Raw genomic sequence first — 18,213 nt, 5'->3', positions numbered from 1 at the left:
CTGGACGCGACCGCAGAGAAACACACGTGAGGGACGAAGACGCGCAACTTTTTTTGACGCACTGAGGAACCGCAGGATTCAGCAAACCCCAGAAATATATCTATATATATATATCCAATCCGGGGATATTTCATCATTATGCAAACGGTTCTTGAGAACTCCCTGAAAATGTCATAAAGTCAATTTGTTCTCATTTTGACTTTAATGGAATTGTCCAGTCAGTGAAGAAGAAGGAATCTGGGTTGGAATCTCGCCTCCAAAACTTCTGGACTTGTCATTACTTTGAAGGATTCTTTCACCTTCCAGATACACGTCTTTTTTTTATCGGAGGGAGGTGATCGCTCAATTGTCACGAGACTCTCAGTGTGATGACAAGGATACATCCGAAGGTGAAACCTGCGGAGGAATTTTAAAATCTCCAGCGCACACAGTGGAATATTCATGCATCAATATTTGAATTATTACAAGATGAGGCTGAGAACATCGAGGTTTGGTTGTCTGTAAGTAAAAACCATAAGATAATATAACTGTAATTCCTGCTCTCTATTAATCACAATTTTTTGTTTTTTTATCCAGGTTACTTCAGTTCACAGCGCTTTGCTTTTACGCAGAGGTAAATATCTTTTATAGTCAACTTGAATAAATCATAGTTACTTAAAAAGCTTAACCCCAGCGTCTGGACCTTTTTTTTGGTTTAAAAAAAAAGGGCTGCAATAACGATGGGAACACTTTATTATAAAATGGCATTTGGCAACAATTCAAACATCTTGAAAAGTAAGTTTAAAGGTGATTGTAAAAACATGTGTGCAGCGGGACACCCGAGGAAGAAAGTCAAGAGGTGAAAGATCGCTGCTGATGGAAGAATATATATTTAAAAATCATTATATTACAATAAAAAATCTGTCATAGTCGTGAGGTTTCAATTTGACGTCACAAGGATGTTCGAGGCCCCCCTGCGACGCTCTTAAAAAAAATAGGTGTCTTCACCGGTGCCTGATTAAATTGATTGACGTTCTATACGTTTGTCCACAGGGTTCCGTGCAGCCTCCACCGAACTTTAAACACCATGTCACCGAGCAGAGCCGGCTGTCGGACCGAACCAGCCGGCGCTTGACCAGAACCTACCAGTTGTACAGCAGAACCAGCGGCAAACACGTCCAGGTCCTGTCCAACAAGCGGGTCAACGCGAACGGAGAGGACGGAGCGATGCACGGTATGTGTTTTAATTATTATTTTATTTATTTAATAAACAAATGTATTAACTTTTTTTGTGCTAAATATGTAATAGTTTTAATTTCCAAAACTATTTAAACTTTTTTTGAAAATTAACTAGTCCTTTTTTTAAAACCAAAGACCGGCCATTTAAAAATAAAATATCGCGATATTTGAATTTGGTTTAATATCAGAATAAGAAACAAAAAGTGTTGTAAACACAGCATATTATTTTTATGTGTGTGTGGTGGCAGTACTGAATAAAAATAAATAATAAAAAAGGCACAAAATATGCAATGGAAAAATAGAACCATAACAAGAGTGGAAAGTGTTATTATTTAAATCATAATTTCCATCATGGAAAATATATTCAATAAGTTAAAGGATACTTAAAGACGTCTGGCATCAAAGTTCAAATACAATATGGTAAACAATAACAATTGTGTTGTCTGTAAAACTGTGCCATTTTAATTTATTATTAATCGTGTTTTACTATAAATTATTATAAAATATTTACAGTAAAATGTAGAAAATAGTCTCTTAAATACACTGAATAATTAAAAAGATCAATAATGTGCATCAGTGGGTATTATGGGATTTACTAATGCACTATAAGATTTTCTTTAAAAAAAAAAAATGTCATTCAAGCAAAAATATTTTTTTTTATTAATTACCAGGTCGGTGTGTTGGTGAGTTGTTTATTATTTCTGTACCTAAAGAAGGCCCTTTTTAGACGTTCATGTAGATATAATAATTTAATGTCAAAGTGATCAAACATATCACAAATATAAATATATTCTGCTTCCATATACACAAATGGTTCCTTAAATAAAATGATGTTTCAAAATTGTAAATAAAAAAAAGTTTAAAATTGTCTCAGAGTTTGAATTCACACAACCTGGAAAGTTCATCATCTGTTCTTCTGACCTCTGCAGGGTTCATACATTCTTGCAACCTGGGTTCCATCTAACGCTCTGACCCTTGGCTTTCTGACCAATATTAAAATTCAAAATGACACTTAAACAATTCAAGCTCTGAGAAACGTCTAGTCACTTCTGACATGCATCACTAATTCTGAAAATGTGTTGGTGTTGCCATCATTGTTTAACACTTTTGTAAGTTTTGACTCCATTCATCATAACCTTTAGGAAACCACTGAAAGGAATACAACGACATGATCACACAACTGGTAAAATATGAAACACATTATCCTCAAAAACATGGGATAGTGCGAGTGTAATGGTGCGTGGGCGTTGAAAAGCAGTGACTGGAGGAATAATCCCAGAGCCAGGATAAATTGTATTAATTATAAACACAGTCAATGGCTTGTGTCACCATATTTCATTTTTTTTCCCCAATCTTGTTTCTCTCGACTGGAGAAATATAGTTTTCAACCTGGTAATGTTACGAAATGCCACTTTTTTCGATCAATTTTTTTCTCTGCAGAATTCATCCGACTAGTTTTTTCGAAAGTATCCCTTTGAGGATTCTTTTAAGCTATGTCGTGTTTTGTGAGCAGAAACATTATATATTTTGTTGCAACAATAAAACAGAAGTAACTAGTCTGAGTAAATGAGCATTTTATTGTACTTTATTACATCTGAAAATATAATTACAATGTAAATTCTTAATCATTAAACTTAAACAATAATATTTGTTGGTCCATTTTCTCTATGTGACAATACCACCATAAAAATACATTAGAAAAATAAGTATAGTAATAGTATTTCTGTCATAAAGGAGAAGAATCTGATCATTACTTTAATGAAGTTTGGATGTTTTAACATTTGAAAATTAATTTTTAGAACTAGAATGTAGATAAACATCGTAATAGTAAATCAATCAAAAGGTCTGTAACTTCTAGTAAAGCTGTTCTTTTACTTAGAAGGAATTTTAACTCTTCCTTTGGTACTTTTATTGAAGTAAATGATCTGAATAGTTTTTCCATCGTCTGTGTGACTCAATTTACAAGGTGAGGTGAAGTAAGGCATCCTCACTTTATACCCTTTCCATTCCCCGGCCTTTTCCTTTTGTGCTCTTTTGTCTTTCAAACTCTTCCCACACACACTCGCTCACACACTCTGGCTACACTTACCTACTAAGTGGGTGTCAGTCTTGTCAGTGTCCCAAATCTGACCGCTGCTCGGTGCATGTGGCCGCATCGCTGACCGCAGCATTGTCGCTCTCCTTTATCTTCCCGCGGCACTGCATCACCGCACATTTGCACAATTCCCCACAAACGGTCAAACAACCGTTGTCGTCAACCATATCGTAAAAGAAGGACATCTCTCCATAGAGATTTTTCTGAATCAGTGGAACAAAATCTCTCATTATTTTGTGTTTTTTTTTGTGTGCAGCTAAACTGGAGGTGGAGACCGACTCGTTTGGGAGTCGGGTCCGGATCAGGGGGGTGAAGACGGGATATTACATCTGCATGAACAAGAGAGGGAAGCTGATTGGAAAGGTAAAACAAATGTCTGTTTATTTATGTTATCTTCTTGAAAGGTATGGAGCTGACCTGGATAATACCCATATATTAAATATCACTTTAACAACAATGGTTTATGATTTAGAATTAATTTTTAAATGCTCTTTATTTATATATTTGTTTATTCTTTATTGAATCTGTTGAAGTAGTAGTAGTAGGCTTCAGGGGTGATCCAACATTTTCTTGGGGGTCAAATAAGATTCATTTTGTAGTCCCCGGCCCCGTACAATTATTACCGAGCTGCATGGAAATAAAAAACGATTGAGATCGTTTCTGATCTATTGATTATTACTGTCTGAAAGTGTTTTGTTTTGGAAAAAAAAAAAAGTATGCATCGATCAAACTTTCTTAGTCAGACACTAAAGACTATGAGACAATAAAGAATGTAATATTAACAAGGTTGCTCAGTTTGATGGGGAAATTTAGCAGACGTACAAATTCTTCTTTTTTAACATAAAAGGCACTTAAGAGATACGTCTAACTTTCAATGCTTCATAAAATTCCTTCACATCTGCATCAAGCTTTCAGTTCTGAATGACTGTTACTATGGTGACCTATAAAGATGCCAGTGTTTACGATAAGGAGATTATGGAGACGAGTTAAAGTGACTGCGAGGGGAAGGACCTAGACGAGAAAAAACACAATGATTATGATAGATCAAGATTAAGAATAATATCAAACTTGTATACTAAATGTTTGGCCCTCGACTTATAATAATCAGTCTTTTTTTCCCTTTTGAGTGATTAAGCTGGAGCCCACTATTGAAGATATATTAAGATACTGTAGTATTTATTCGTAGTATTGTCGAGTATTTCACTCTGGAGTACTTGAGCTACAAAGTTGGATCTTTTTTTGTTTGTTTTGAAACCAAAATATGTTCAAACATCAGCTTTAAAAGTTGCTGGAGTCAACTGTATCCCCTCGTCCTCAGTCATCGCTGGGATTTTATCACTTCTTTAGCTGAGAAGTAATGACTGCTGCCATCTTGTGGCTGGAATTTAATTGCAACACAAAAATGCTGCTGTTGAAGATCAATACAGTATTGTGGAAAAGAATATTGCGATGTGTCCGTGTATCGATGTTTTGTCACAACCCTACTATGCTAGCACCTCCTGCTGTGTTGCTACGATACGCTAACGTTTAGATCTGTTATTAGAGTGTTTAATAACAACCTTTTTTTTCCACATATTTAGAGGAAAGGTCGAGGCAAAGACTGTATCTTCACAGAGATCGTTCTGGAAAACAACTACACGGCGCTCCAGAACGCCAAATACGAGGGCTGGTACATGGCGTTCACACGGAAGGGCCGCCCGAGGAAAGCGTCCAAGACCAAGCAGCACCAGAGAGAGGCCCACTTCATGAAGCGACTGCCCAGGGGACACTTGCTCAGCGAGAGGAGGCTGTTCGACGTCCTCCCTCTGCCCGGGCAGCCTGTCGGTAAGCGGACTAAGCATTCCCAGCAGTCACGCTCGGAGGGCCGCTGAGGGCCCCCCGGGAACCCCTCCTGAAGAACCGCGGACAGATCTGCACTACCAGAGACGCTGAGGACATAGTGCATGTTAATCTCCTTATTTCTGAGCCAGTCAGCAGACTGTAGTTGTTGTCATTAAATCAGGGAACTTATAACTGAAGAAGCTCGTCTGTATTGGACTTTTCCTATAAACGGGACCGGATGTCTAAAGGTACGATGAAGACTGACATGGCAGCTACCTGTGGATCCTTTTTGTGGGTAATACTTTTGCGTTCCAGCTGATTTTTGGCCTTAGAAGGCTGTTTTCGGAGGAATCTTTAACCTGTCGTTTTCTACGTATATGAATATATTTTTATGTAAAATATGTAAATGAAGGTAAATGATGGAAATATTTATTGTAGAGTGTATATTAAAACCACTAAGGACACACCAGAGCTTGGCTTTTCCTTTTTCTTTTGTAGGGGGCTGTTTTGGGAACATTGATCGTTGCCCCCCAAAAAGTCGGGAGACCCAGATAACTGAGAGGCAATATCTGTGACTGGCTTCTGAATTCAATGTGCTCAGCAAGTGAGACTTGGGCTTGAATGGCCGGAGCTATGCGTTAAAAGCGATGAGGTCAGCCCACCATTTTGGCCCAGACAAAGGTTACCACCATGTAGTTGCATTTCTCACGATCGCACACCGTAACCCTCTGATCAAATGGGCTCTTTGTGGAAGCTCATATAAAAGGGCATGTTATACAATAGTGGGTTCGAATAATAACACGAGGAGGGGTCAGTTATCAAAAAGAAGCAGGGAGGGTTTCGGGGCGCGAAAGGGGGGGGGGGGGGCGGCGGCAGAAAAAGCATAGACAGAATGTGGCATCGACTGAAAGAAGGGGAATGGCTGGGAAGAGGCATTCGGGAGTGAAAGAAAGGCAAAAAAAAAAAAAAGAAACTCTCTTCCCAGGAGCAGTTGAGCATGACCGTCAGAGGCCAAACGACAGGGGAGGAAGAAGACCCCTAACAAGAACCCGGCGGCTCTCAATACATGAGCTGGATGTCCAATTTGTTGGTCCCTGTTTGCTCGGACAGAAATCATCTCGTCAGCGGAGAATTGAGGCCAAAAAAATCAAGAATTTAGCTTCTGAGTATGATTTATTTGCTGGTTTATGTAATGCTAAGACATTGATTAGATGATCTGATGCATTTAAGTTAAAAACAAACATCAGTAGCTAACATATGACAAGGTAAATGTGCTGTAAGTCTTCAGAACAGCATACATTTATTATAAAATGTGATATTTTCATCAGGTTCTGTCACATGGATATGGAGGCCAAAATATGCCCAACTCATTTAATATATTGATTTTACTTCATCTGAAGTATAAAACAGCTTCATTACTTTAAAAAACATTAAGTGAGTTATAGCGTTCTATAGCCATAATAAACCTTAATAATGTCTTAATATATTTTTTAATTTAAATTGTCAAACCGACAATTAAACTTTCCTCTTGAAAAATGTTAAACATGAAAAAAATGACTTATTTTGAAAAGTTAATTACAGTAAAATTGAAAAACTGTAAAAAAGGGGCTTACCGCTCAAATCATAACCCGGGGCAGCTGCAGCAGAGAACCCAACGGTGATGATGGAGCTGAGAATTTGACTTATTTGCAGGAGGTGAAATTCCTCCAAGTCCAGGGTGGAGCGGATCAGGAGCTTAAATGTACCTTTTTTAAAATAAAAAATGTTTTTTGTAAAGTTAAATGCGACATAATTTGTAAGAAAAGATGTAGTTTTTGTCTTTTCTGTATTTTGGTGGTGAATTTCCACAAACTGGATCAGTTTTGAGCTCAATCAATTATTCAGTGTGTTGCTAGACTTGGAACTTTCGACACTTTAAGACTTTTGGACAAAGTTAGAACGCAAACACACAAATAAGTAGTTATGGTAAGAAAATCTGATAATCATTGGGAGTTTAATCATGTAAATACTTTTTCACTTCTGTGATAAAGATGTATAATTGTGGTTAATTATACACAAAAAAAGGTGATATTTAATATAAATGATTTTAAAAGAACATTTGTCCATTCAATCAAGAGTAGAAAGTCAGCTGGTGACTTTCCGGGTGGCCTCGCTACATGCGAAGAACATGAAGGTATTCAGTTTAACACAAATAGGATGTTCTGGTAACTGTGACCCTGGAACGAACAGGGACAAGCCATTGTGTGTTTTGAGTGTTTTACAAGGCCATCAGTGAAAGGAGGGCGGGCAGTTTATATGACCCCCGTCAAAACTGCAGCCTGGAGAGACACAACATGTGAAGGAAGAAAAATAGTCTTGTTAAATTAGTTACCGGCAAGCGTTTCAAAGGGAAGCAGCAGAAGGTTAAGTATTTAAGATATTCAAATACTCATGCATATCTGATGTATAACGAAAACAGGTGGGTTTCTTTCCCACTTCATGATCTTTATTGCTCCAAAGCAAAACACAGAAGGCTTAATATAAACAAGGATTTTAATTCTTGCCACAGTCAAAGGAAAGAAGAGATTTCAAATCGCTGTTTCAGTGCATTTCCTGCAAGTTCCTGGGATTGTTTGCTCATACAAAAGGCACCACACAGCGAGAGCTCCACAATTATTCCGCTTATGGAAAAATCTTTTTGGGAAATTTGACTTTTCCTGGAACATCATTATTCAACTCATTTCACTGAGTTTTGCAGTCCACGTCCCCCTCGCCGGTCCCCTTCAGCTTCTTTATCTCCCGCAGCAGCTCCTGCTCCAAACTCAGGATCTCTTTGGGCTTCTTGTACTGGACCAGAGAAAAAGTGCAATGATGACTTTAACATGCCTGTTCTTGTTCTGTTTATTTTTCATCAGAGATTTTTAGTGGTGATGTGGAAGCCATAAATGACAAGAACACCATGTTGTAAAAGTGAAATGCTGTTCTGTTTGACCACGGCACAATATTTTGACCACTAAATTAACATTATACACTAGAAAACAACTACCATGTTCGAGGGCAGACGACTTTTACTTAATAAAACCAGAGACAATATCCATTTTTCTTGTGTTCATACAATTTAAGGGTGACTGAAATGTATCCCAGCTAACTAGGGTGAGAGACGGGGAACACCCTGAAACGGTCCATCGCAAAAAACTCAATTCAAAACACAATAATAGCTCCATGTTTTTGCACAGTATAGTCAAATCAGAGTTACTCGGGACATGATTAGAGAAAAAAATCCATTATTCTACACAATTCAAGTCGATAATGACATTATTCTAGTGGTTAAATTCCAGAAACTTTTTATATATCAGTCTTTATTTAACTTTAATTACATGTTTCTTTGTTGTTATACTTACACTGACAATCAGTGTGTTGTTGGCGTGACTGTGGGTTACAGATGAGCTTTCCAATGGCAGCTGATTACGATCCAAATCAGGAATGTTGAACTTTTTGTAGTACCTGGCAAAGCACGGAGAAATTGTCAACCAGATGTTGTGGTAAATGTATTGTACAGTGCCATCTATGGGAGGAGTTTGGGATCGCAGACGGTGCAACTATTTAGGAAAAGGACTGACATTTGACTTGGTTTATGAAATAAAATGGAAAAAAGGTACTTTTTATTTGTGGTTCTGATGACAACACATCTCTCCGACGGCGATGTGGAGACGCTGAAAACATCCTTCGGGTATGGAAGGTTCCGGATTCTCCATTGAAAACTGTCCTTGGTGTCTTTTCGGGTGAACACAGGCTGTGGAAATGCAACAGAAATGTAGACTTGAGGATTAAAGAAAAGGTTGATGTTTGAGGACAACATACGTTCAAAGAGTTCTCCTTAATAAGATCCTCAATTGGAGAAGCGGCCAAGTTTGGACCAGAATCTCCAACTTCTGTTTCCCATTGTCCTTGCGACCCAAGCGTGCTCTTATTCCGCCACTTTCGTACTAAAACAGAACATTGTGTTAGAAGTCCATCTTTAAGGAGGTTTTTGAGGCTGAAATAAACTCGGCTTACCAATAAGTTCATCTGTTTTCAAGTCGTACTCTTCGGCCAATTCTTTACCATCTGAGAAAAGGTAATGAATTTTCCTTTTCCCTTAAGAAAGAATAAGAGAAATTAAAGATAATTTGTAACATGTGATACAAAATAAAACCAAAACATATGTGCACATTTTTTCGAGCGTTTGCCTGTTTATAAAGCCATAACAAAGATTCATTCCTAGATGTTCATGGTTAAAACTATTTTGATGTACATAGACACATAGAACACATGTGAATATAATATTGCTAACAGTAGCATGAGTGCTAGTCAATGAAGCAGATACTGCTCAAAAATATAAGATAGAATACGTTAGAATATTTTAACGTATATGACGTTTTAGTACTCACCATCGTGGATTAATGCCGTTTTCTTTGACGACTTGAGCACATCGACCCAGCTTTCTACCGCCATGTTTTTCTGTGGCAATGGGTGACTTCCGTCTACAAAAACGTTACCATAGCAACAAGGGTCGGCGCATATACATTATTTATCCAGGTCATTTATTTCCTAAATTAATGACTTTAATCGATTTATATAACAGCCTGTATGTTTTAAATTGTAAATATATCCAATAGTCAAAAAGGAAAACCGGAAGTGCAACATTTAAATTCCCGGACTGCAACAACTTGGTTCCGGACGAAGGGTAACAGACTACACTTTAAAGATAGTATTTGCTGTTAATACCAGATATTACAATAGGACGAGTAAACGTGATATTTTACTTAAATTGCTTACTTATAAAATTGTGAAATTAATTTATTATAAGAGCGTCAAGAACAGCAAAGTAGAGTGTTAGCACATGCTAAGTAGTTAGCTTAAACAAATGTAAACACAGATTCAGAAGCAAGTCATTTGATGCTTTGAAAATGCAGCTTACGATGGAATTGTTTACTTCATGGCTCATTTGCAATGGAAATGAATCCGTATAAGATGTGGATATTCTGAGGAACTTTTATGTGTTGATAGAATGTATATGAAACCCGTTTAAAAACGACAACAACAATTGTTTTGGCTCAGCATTGTGTCCAGATAGCATGACATTAATAGTTAGTTATACGTATAAACAATATATATTTTTATTTATTTTGGAATATTTTGTAATGCATCAAATCATATCAAATGTATAGAATGCAATGAAGTAGGGATACAAAAGAGATACACTTGGTTAGTTTTGGTGAATGCCAAATTTTATCACAGTCTCTTTATTAATCTGTAGGCACTGATACAGGATAAAAATTGGAGATGCTGTGGCCATTCTGTCATCTTTAAAATAAAGGGGAATATTATCCTTAAAAAATAATATAGAGAAACTGTGCATTGTACCAGTTTATGTTTTGGAACTTGTGAATAACTTCATGGCTCCTTTGCCATGGAAATGCATCCTTATAAGATGTGGATATTCTTAGGAACTTGTATGTGTTGATAGAATGTATATGAAACCCGTTTAAAAACGACTACAACAATTGTTTTGGCGCTTTGTGTCCAGATACCATGACATCAATAGTTAGTTATACGTATAAACAATATATTGTATTTATTTTGGAATATGTTGTAATGCATCAAATCATATCAAATGTATAGAATGCAATGAAGTAGGGATACAAAAGAGATACACTTGGTTATTTTTGGTGAATGCCAAATTTGATCACAGTCTCTTTATTAATCTGTAAGCACCAGATATAGGATACAAATGGGAGATGCTGTTGCCATTCTGTCATCTTAAAAAGAAAGGGAATAGTCACCTTAAAAAAGAATCTATGCATTATACCAGTTTATGTTTTGGAACTTGTGAATACCCTGATAATGTTTTTTTTTAGGCCTCTGGCTCTGTCATAAACGCTACAATGGAACCATGCCGTGGGATTCTGAAAGCTTTCCCTAAAGTTAAAAGAGTCAAAGCCTTGCATGGAAACGAAGCACCGCCAGTGAAGAAGAAGCTTGAAGACTCTGATGCCAAAGGCAGGCTATCTTTCTATTTTAATGTTAATTTGTTTTCTGTCACTAACTCTAACCTGCCTTATTTCCTCCTCCACAGGAACAACTTTCACTAATGTCAACATCTTCATCCTGCCGGCCGGAATAGGCGGTGCTAGATGCCAAATCTTTCAAAGGCAAATTCAGCAGAATGGGGGGGAAATCGCAAGCTCCCTGTGTCCCGGAGTCACTCACGTTGTTGTTGACGACAGCATGGACAGCAAAAGGGCTCTGCGCCTCCTGAAGGTGGATGGTATGCCCTCTGGAGTCCAACTGGTGAAATGCAGTTGGCTAAGTTCGTCCATCAGTGAGAAACAGCTACTTGATGCAGACAGTTACAGTCTTTTACCTAAGAGGTGAGATGTCTTTCCTGATAACTATTCTTCTTCGGGGGTTGCCTCAGAAAGTGTCTTTTACCTCAGCCTTTTTTTGTGCATCGTACCTGGTGACACTGATCCTTCCTGTCCTCCTCTCCTTTAAATAAGCTATTGTATTCATCTCATTTTCTGTTTAGGCTTACTCTACATCCATCCATACTTTCTTTGAATGAAAATAACTATATTCTACGATTCCTGGGAAAAGATATAATGTCATTTTTTTATTAACATTTGATCAATATCTCAAGATGTCCGTATCATTATATTTGCATGTGACACGATTGGGTGAGTATCTAATCTAGTGATAATCATATGTAAAGATATTCATATCTTGTGATCATGTGCATATAATCAGTACCACCATCCCATTTTAGTGAGGAGCATAACAAGATTTCTTACAGTTTATACATTTGAACTCTAAAGTCCAATTTTTTAATTTCTTTACAGAAGGTTATTGGCCTTGTTATATTTTCCTGGTTTAAGTTTAAATAAAAATGATAATGCATTCATTTCTTCTCCATCAGAGTCCTTGATAAACCAATTGAAACCACCAATGAGGCCCTGGAGAAGAAAATGAAGGCTGAGACAGATGTCAAGTCTCATCAAAACAAACAGGCGGATTTCCCTGAGGTGTCCGAAGTAGGTTGAAAGGATTATTGATGAAAAGAAAGCATGTAATCCCCCCCCCAAAAAAACGAACATCTTCTATTCCAGACAAGCCCAGAAAGCAAAGGAGAAATGCAAAAAGAAGAAGATGGGGTCTCCAAAACTGACCTTGAAGCTCTCATCTCTGGTCTGCACCCCAAAGAAGAGACTCCTGGTCCGAGCCTCGATTCTGGTCTGGCATCTGGTGCCAACGCTGTTCCAGGAAAGTGGGTGTGTGCCCAGTCCTCCCACTCCAAAGCAAATAACTACAATCAACACCTCACGGACAAACTAGAGCAACTGGCCAAGGCGTACACTCACCAGGGCGACAGGTGGAGAGCGCTGGGATACTCCAAAGCTGTTAATGCTCTCAAGAGCTACCACAAACCTGTGACGTCCTATCAGGTGAGTCACACTTCCTCTTTTATAATACCAATGTCATTTGTGATCATATATGATGATGTGATCTTCTCATTTAATGTCACACATGTAATGTACAGTCATGGGCGAAAGTATTGGCTATTCCTTAAGTGCATTGTGACAACAAAAAAAAGGAGAGAAAAAGCCAAATATTACATAATTTACACAAATGGACAGGACAAAATTAGTGGCACCCTATTAAAACTGTGGGTAAATATTTTTATTTCAAGCATGTTGTTTAAACATACCTGTGGCAGGTAAAAGCTGCTGGCAATATATAAATCGAACCGAAGCCAGTTAGAGTGTATAAAACTTGACTCATCCTTTGAGTTATATACTCTCTATGCATGGAGAAGGGAAAGATAATTGTTTGAGGACTCAAGATTTTGGAAAAATATCAAAAATATCAAGGTTACAAGTCGATCTCCAGAGACCTTAAAGTTCCTTTGTCAAATGTAATCAAGAAGATCATAACCCATGGAACGGTGGCAAAGGGATGTGGACACAAGAGAAAAAATGATGAAAGAATGCAACTCTGAATAGTTCGAAGGGTGGATTAACAAACTCAGCCAACTTCTACACAAATTCAAACTGTCCTCCAGACTCCGGGTACAATGGTTTCAGCTCGAACCATACGTCGTCATCTGAACGTGAGGCAGGGCTATGGCAGGAGACCGAGGAGAACCCCACATTGTGACACAGAATCACAAAAAAGCCAGACTGCAGTTAGCAAGAACATACCTGAAATAAGCCTCAATCCTTCTGGGAGAATGTTTTGTGGACAGATGAGACCAAGGTAGAGCTTTATAGCAAAGCACACAAAGAAAAGAACACCGTACTTACAGTCAAATATGGTGGAGGTTCAAAGATGTTTTGGGGTTGTACTGCTGCTTCTGGCACTGGGTGCTTTGACGGTGTGCAAGGAATCATGAAATCTGGAGACTATAAAAATATTTTGGCCAGTAATGTAGAGCCTAGTGTAAGAAAGCTGGGTTGTTCCAGCAGGAAAATGACCCAAAATGTACCTTACAAAGCACCCAGAAATGGTTGGAGACAAAGCGCTGGAGAATTCTGAAGTGGCCATCAATGAGTCCAGATCTAAATCCGATAGAGCACCTATGGAAAGATTGTTGTTGCGAGAAGGCACCCTTCAAATCTGAGAGACCTTATTTTCTCCAAAGGAGGTGCAACCATGTGTTAAGTTGAGGGTGCCAATGATTTTGTCCGGCCCAATTTCTGAGTTTTGTGTAAAATGTGAAATTAAAAAAAAAAAAAAAAAATCTTCTGCTTTTTGTGTTTTCCCAATGTACTTCAAGTAAATAAACATGTGTATAACAAACAATTGAAATAAAAGGTCAACCTCATCTACCTTAATGCCAAACATAAACTTATGAAAATGTTAAACACCTCTTTCATAATTTCCTCTTTTTTCCCATAATCAGGAAGCTTGTCTGATTCCTGGCATCGGAAAACGCATGGCTGACAAAATCGACGAGATCATGGAGAGCGGTCACCTGCGGAAGCTGGACAACATGGGAGACGCTGTACCCGTGTTGGAGCTTTTCACTAACATCTGGGGTGCAGGAGCGAAAACGGCACAAGCGTGGTACCAACAGGTAAGAGATGAAAACCTGCAGGCCATGACTTCTCATAGGGATTCCCTGATATCTGCATTATATCCATGTGTAAAAGAAGTTTCCCAGGGGATCAATAAAGTGATATATTATCTACTTTTGATTACATTATGTTCTTTATGTCTCAACTTGAAACAGCCTTGTTTAGTATCTTTTAATAAAATGGATCTAAAAACCACTCAGAAAGAAAGAAATCAGAGGATGAAACATCTTTATTTTTTAATAACCCCAAATACTTAAGAAAAAAATATTTTATAAATTATAATTAAAATGTCTATTTTAAAATAAATATATTCCGGCCACTCCGGTTTCCTCCCACAGTCCAAAAACATACAGAGGTGGATTGGGAACTTTGTCCTTAGGTATGAGTGTGTGTCTGTGTGTGAATACTTGTGTGTCTTTGTGTGCCCTGCGACAGACTGGCGTCCTGTCCAGGGTGTCCCCCAGATCTCGCCCGAAAAGAAACTGGGATAGACTCCAGCCCCTCGCGACCCCAAAAATGGAATAAGCGGCAGAAAATTCATGAATATAGTAATTTAAAAATACATAACATGCTTTAAATGTATCGATCAAAACTATTAAAAATAAAATATTTTTTTAACCATTTACAAAACTTACAATAAGATCCTCTCAGATCCATTAGCATCGAGGCAACTTCACTGCAGTGTGTTAAAGTGGCTTTTAGCACCAAAATCCTGATCCATATTTAGAAGTCGGTTCATTTGGTCAACATCTCAAAAAGATAGATAATGACAAAAGTAAGAAAAAGCCTTAAGCCCTTTGTGATGAACAAAGGATAGAAGATTGTTTACTGGTGTGTAAAAATGACAAAAACTACAAGGAAATACTGCAACGTGATCAGGGTTTTATTATGGTTCAACTTGGCCTGTCAAGTTAATAAAAATGAACAGCATATCATTTTGAAACAATAATCTTTTTGTGAGGCTGTTTGTCACGATTTCGCCTGTAACGTTTGACTTCAATCTGCTAGAATAAAAGTTGTTTGATTCTCTTAATTTAACATTTTAAGGTTTGGTAGTAAACGTCTTGTCTCCAAGGGATTCCGTACTCTGGAGGACATCCGCACCAAAGCGCACCTGACCAACGTCCAAAAAATTGGACTCGAACACTACGATGACTTCCTGGACAGAATGCCTCGAGAAGAAGCCGCAGCCATCGAGAAAGTGGTAAAGCACTCTCTTCCCGACTAGATATTAGAATTGAAATACCAGCGTCTTCATGTCTGCTTCAATTTATCAAAACGATATCTCTTGACAAAGATTCCGACCTTTAGAAATTTTTACTTTTGAGAGGATGGAAAAGTGTTTATCGGCTGCCTGTTGATGCAAAGAGCAGACTTTGAGGAGCTTTCCACAGCTGAATATTTTTGATCAATGCGTGAGCCAAATCACTCCAGAGCACTTTTGGAACAATGTTTTTTCGTATAGTGTTACTTTGAATGTTCATTTTGCAGGAGATACAATCCGGGTTGTAGAGATGACTAAAGCATGTGTGCTTCCTATATCTGGAAGATGCACAAATTTGGAGGGAAAGAAAAATGTGTCAAGGATAATATTCCGAAATGGAAACTCCCTCATGTATCACCCTGCATGTCCACCAGGCGTAAACCAGCTCTTCTTCAGCTTGTAGCCTTTGAATTATATCTGTGTTTTGCAAAAGGTTTGTCTTCAGATAAATATTTTGATCTTTAACAATTGTGATTTTTGTATTTAAATCTTCAACCTTTGATATTTTAAACTCTAAAATAATGTAACCGCTTGAAGTGATTTTTTTGTGGGGTGAACTACCCCTTTAAAAGTAAAAGGGAACAGTTCAAATTGACATTTAATAGCACAGCCATGTTGTGCTGTTGAGCTTTTTGTTATTATAATTGTCCTTCGTTTTACATGGATGAGTTCTCATTTGGGATGTTCCACAAATCACGTGTTTTCATCTAAAAGTATGGGGTACAGCTGGTAATAGCAGGGACATAGAAAACATGGGGTACATGGTAACGATTTGTAATGGAACTTTTTTTTTTTCTTGAGTATCTGCGACAAACTTCTTCCCCCATAAATTTGTGATAGAAACTCTGTCTTCTCCACCAATCTCAATCCTTTTCTCTAAAACGCAATCACACGTGGGACCAAAAACTTTTAGTACTTTTGGCCACAAGCGGAAAAGAATATTAAATTCCTAATGATAATAACTGTTTGTTCAGCTTAATCACTGATATGTTAATGACCATCTCATCAATAGAACATTTATATTCTTTGGTTTTCTTGGTGTAGGTGCGGGATGCTGCTCTGTCTGTGGACCCCGGCCTGGTGTCTGTGGCCTGTGGCTCTTATCGTCGTGGAAAGTCAACATGCGGAGACGTGGACGTGCTGATAACTCACCCAGACGGAGTCTCACACAAAGGCGTATTCAGCAAAGTGCTTCAGATCCTCCGTGACAGCGGTGAGAGCGCCGACATCAGCGAAAGCACCGGCACTTCCCCGACACAAACAAAGTGATTTTTATTCTCCCTTCCAGGGTTCTTGACGGAGGATCTAGTGAGCCACGAGGAGAACGGGAATCAGAAGAAGTACATGGGCGTGTGTCGCCTCCCTGGTCCGGACCGCCGCCACCGCAGGCTGGACATCATCGTGGTGCCGTACCGCGAGTTCGCCTGCGCCTCGATGTACTTCACCGGCTCGGCACACTTCAACAGATCCATGAGAGCTTTCGCAAAGACTAAACACATGAGCCTGTCAGAGCATTCACTGAACCAAAGCGTGGTGAGACAAGGCAGCACAAAGGTTTACGCTGGCACTCCGCTTCATACGGCGACAGAGAAGGATGTTTTTAACCTCTTAGGGATCCCGTTCAGGGAGCCTGGTGAACGGGATTGGTGATGATTTACAGTTTTCTGGGAGCTTTTTCTCGTCCATCATTGGTTACTGTAGCCTTTATATTTGTTGTGTATGCATGTCATAATTCCAAGGAGAAATCCATACATCCATCGCTCACCATCAAGTGTGGGTCGCAGGGGCAGCAGCTGGAGCAAAGTCGCCCAGACTTCCAGAAACATCTTGTAGCCCTGCCATGAGAATAATGAGGATTTACCAGGCTCACCAGTGCGTCCTGACTCTCCTGGAGGCTTCTAAGAAGCTGCCTAAGCGATAGCAACATGAATGTCTCATTGTGGAGGAGCAGCAACTCTACTTTGAGTCCCTCTCGAAGGGACCTCACTTCATTGTAGAAGAAAAACTAATTTTCTATACTTGATCACTACCTTAAGTACACAACTATAGGTGAGAGTAAAACGCCACTTTTTATTGTTAAATGATGATGTTACAGTTTGCTATTAGATGTCAATTATGGATTTAATGGACTGGTGGTTTATTTGGCATTAACTGAAATTATATATGTTTTGATCAATTTTCCCTTAATCAGTGAATGTTTGCAAACTGCTTATACAGAGACAAGTTTTACCTTTAAAGAAAAAAATCATTCAACACATCCTGATGATGAATGGAATGTACTCATGAAATTATAGTTTTACCTGGTAAATAATTGAGTGTTTACTCTTTGTTATTGGTTTTACTGAGTTGTATTGTTAACTTTATAACAAATATGACACTATAAATTCAACGTGATGATTATTTTTAAAAACATGTCTTACCTGCTGTTATGTTTTTCCACTACATTCTCCTTTTCCATTTTCCCACTCTGTCCTCTTTCTAATCTCTGAAGAAAAATAAAACACCTTATCTGTCTATTTTCTTACTTTTTAGCCTTGAATCGCTCCTGCTTATATGGGAAGAAGCTCCTTCCCATGTATGGTAGACATAGCTGGAGAGCAAATAGTAAGATATTTATCAGCAAGAATGTGGCGAGTTGATACGTATCGTGATATGCGCATGAACAACGATACATTTGTTGTACGTGTGTGTGTTTTTAAACCGAAAGGTGTCCAAACTTC

General features: G+C 38.3%; 3 protein-coding genes across 3 annotated transcripts; 2 read left to right on the top strand and 1 right to left on the bottom strand.

Moving 5' to 3' along the window:
* The first annotated feature begins 223 nt into the window (after window positions 1–223).
* On the top strand, window positions 224–5,605 carry fgf8b (fibroblast growth factor 8b). Its single transcript, XM_087783376.1, has 5 exons — window positions 224–500; window positions 577–613; window positions 1,033–1,213; window positions 3,570–3,676; window positions 4,894–5,605. Exons 1-5 carry the CDS (start codon window positions 442–444, stop codon window positions 5,182–5,184), a joined length of 675 nt encoding a protein of 224 aa, XP_087639502.1. The 5' UTR covers window positions 224–441; the 3' UTR covers window positions 5,185–5,605.
* Window positions 5,606–7,648: 2,043 nt separating this feature from the next.
* dpcd (deleted in primary ciliary dyskinesia homolog (mouse)) lies at window positions 7,649–9,617 on the bottom strand. The gene is made up of 6 exons (XM_087783366.1): window positions 9,544–9,617; window positions 9,170–9,250; window positions 8,975–9,099; window positions 8,773–8,906; window positions 8,515–8,617; window positions 7,649–7,960 (listed from the first exon to the last, which is right to left on the bottom strand). The coding sequence occupies exons 1-6, from the start codon at window positions 9,605–9,607 to the stop codon at window positions 7,856–7,858; spliced, it is 612 nt and encodes a 203-aa protein (XP_087639492.1). The 5' UTR covers window positions 9,608–9,617; the 3' UTR covers window positions 7,649–7,855.
* A 186-nt stretch (window positions 9,618–9,803) lies between these two features.
* Window positions 9,804–18,007, top strand: poll (polymerase (DNA directed), lambda). Its single transcript, XM_087804952.1, has 9 exons — window positions 9,804–9,839; window positions 11,014–11,155; window positions 11,232–11,526; window positions 12,072–12,186; window positions 12,262–12,597; window positions 14,055–14,228; window positions 15,305–15,433; window positions 16,538–16,706; window positions 16,782–18,007. The coding sequence occupies exons 2-9, from the start codon at window positions 11,041–11,043 to the stop codon at window positions 17,141–17,143; spliced, it is 1,695 nt and encodes a 564-aa protein (XP_087661078.1). The 5' UTR covers window positions 9,804–9,839; window positions 11,014–11,040; the 3' UTR covers window positions 17,144–18,007.
* Window positions 18,008–18,213: the final 206 nt, after the last annotated feature.

Source organism: Callionymus lyra, chromosome 1 (genome assembly GCF_982586985.1).
Source record: "Callionymus lyra chromosome 1, fCalLyr1.hap1.1, whole genome shotgun sequence".
Taxonomy (NCBI): Eukaryota; Metazoa; Chordata; class Actinopteri; order Syngnathiformes; family Callionymidae; genus Callionymus; species Callionymus lyra.
This window is presented reverse-complemented; position numbering and strand designations above follow the sequence as displayed.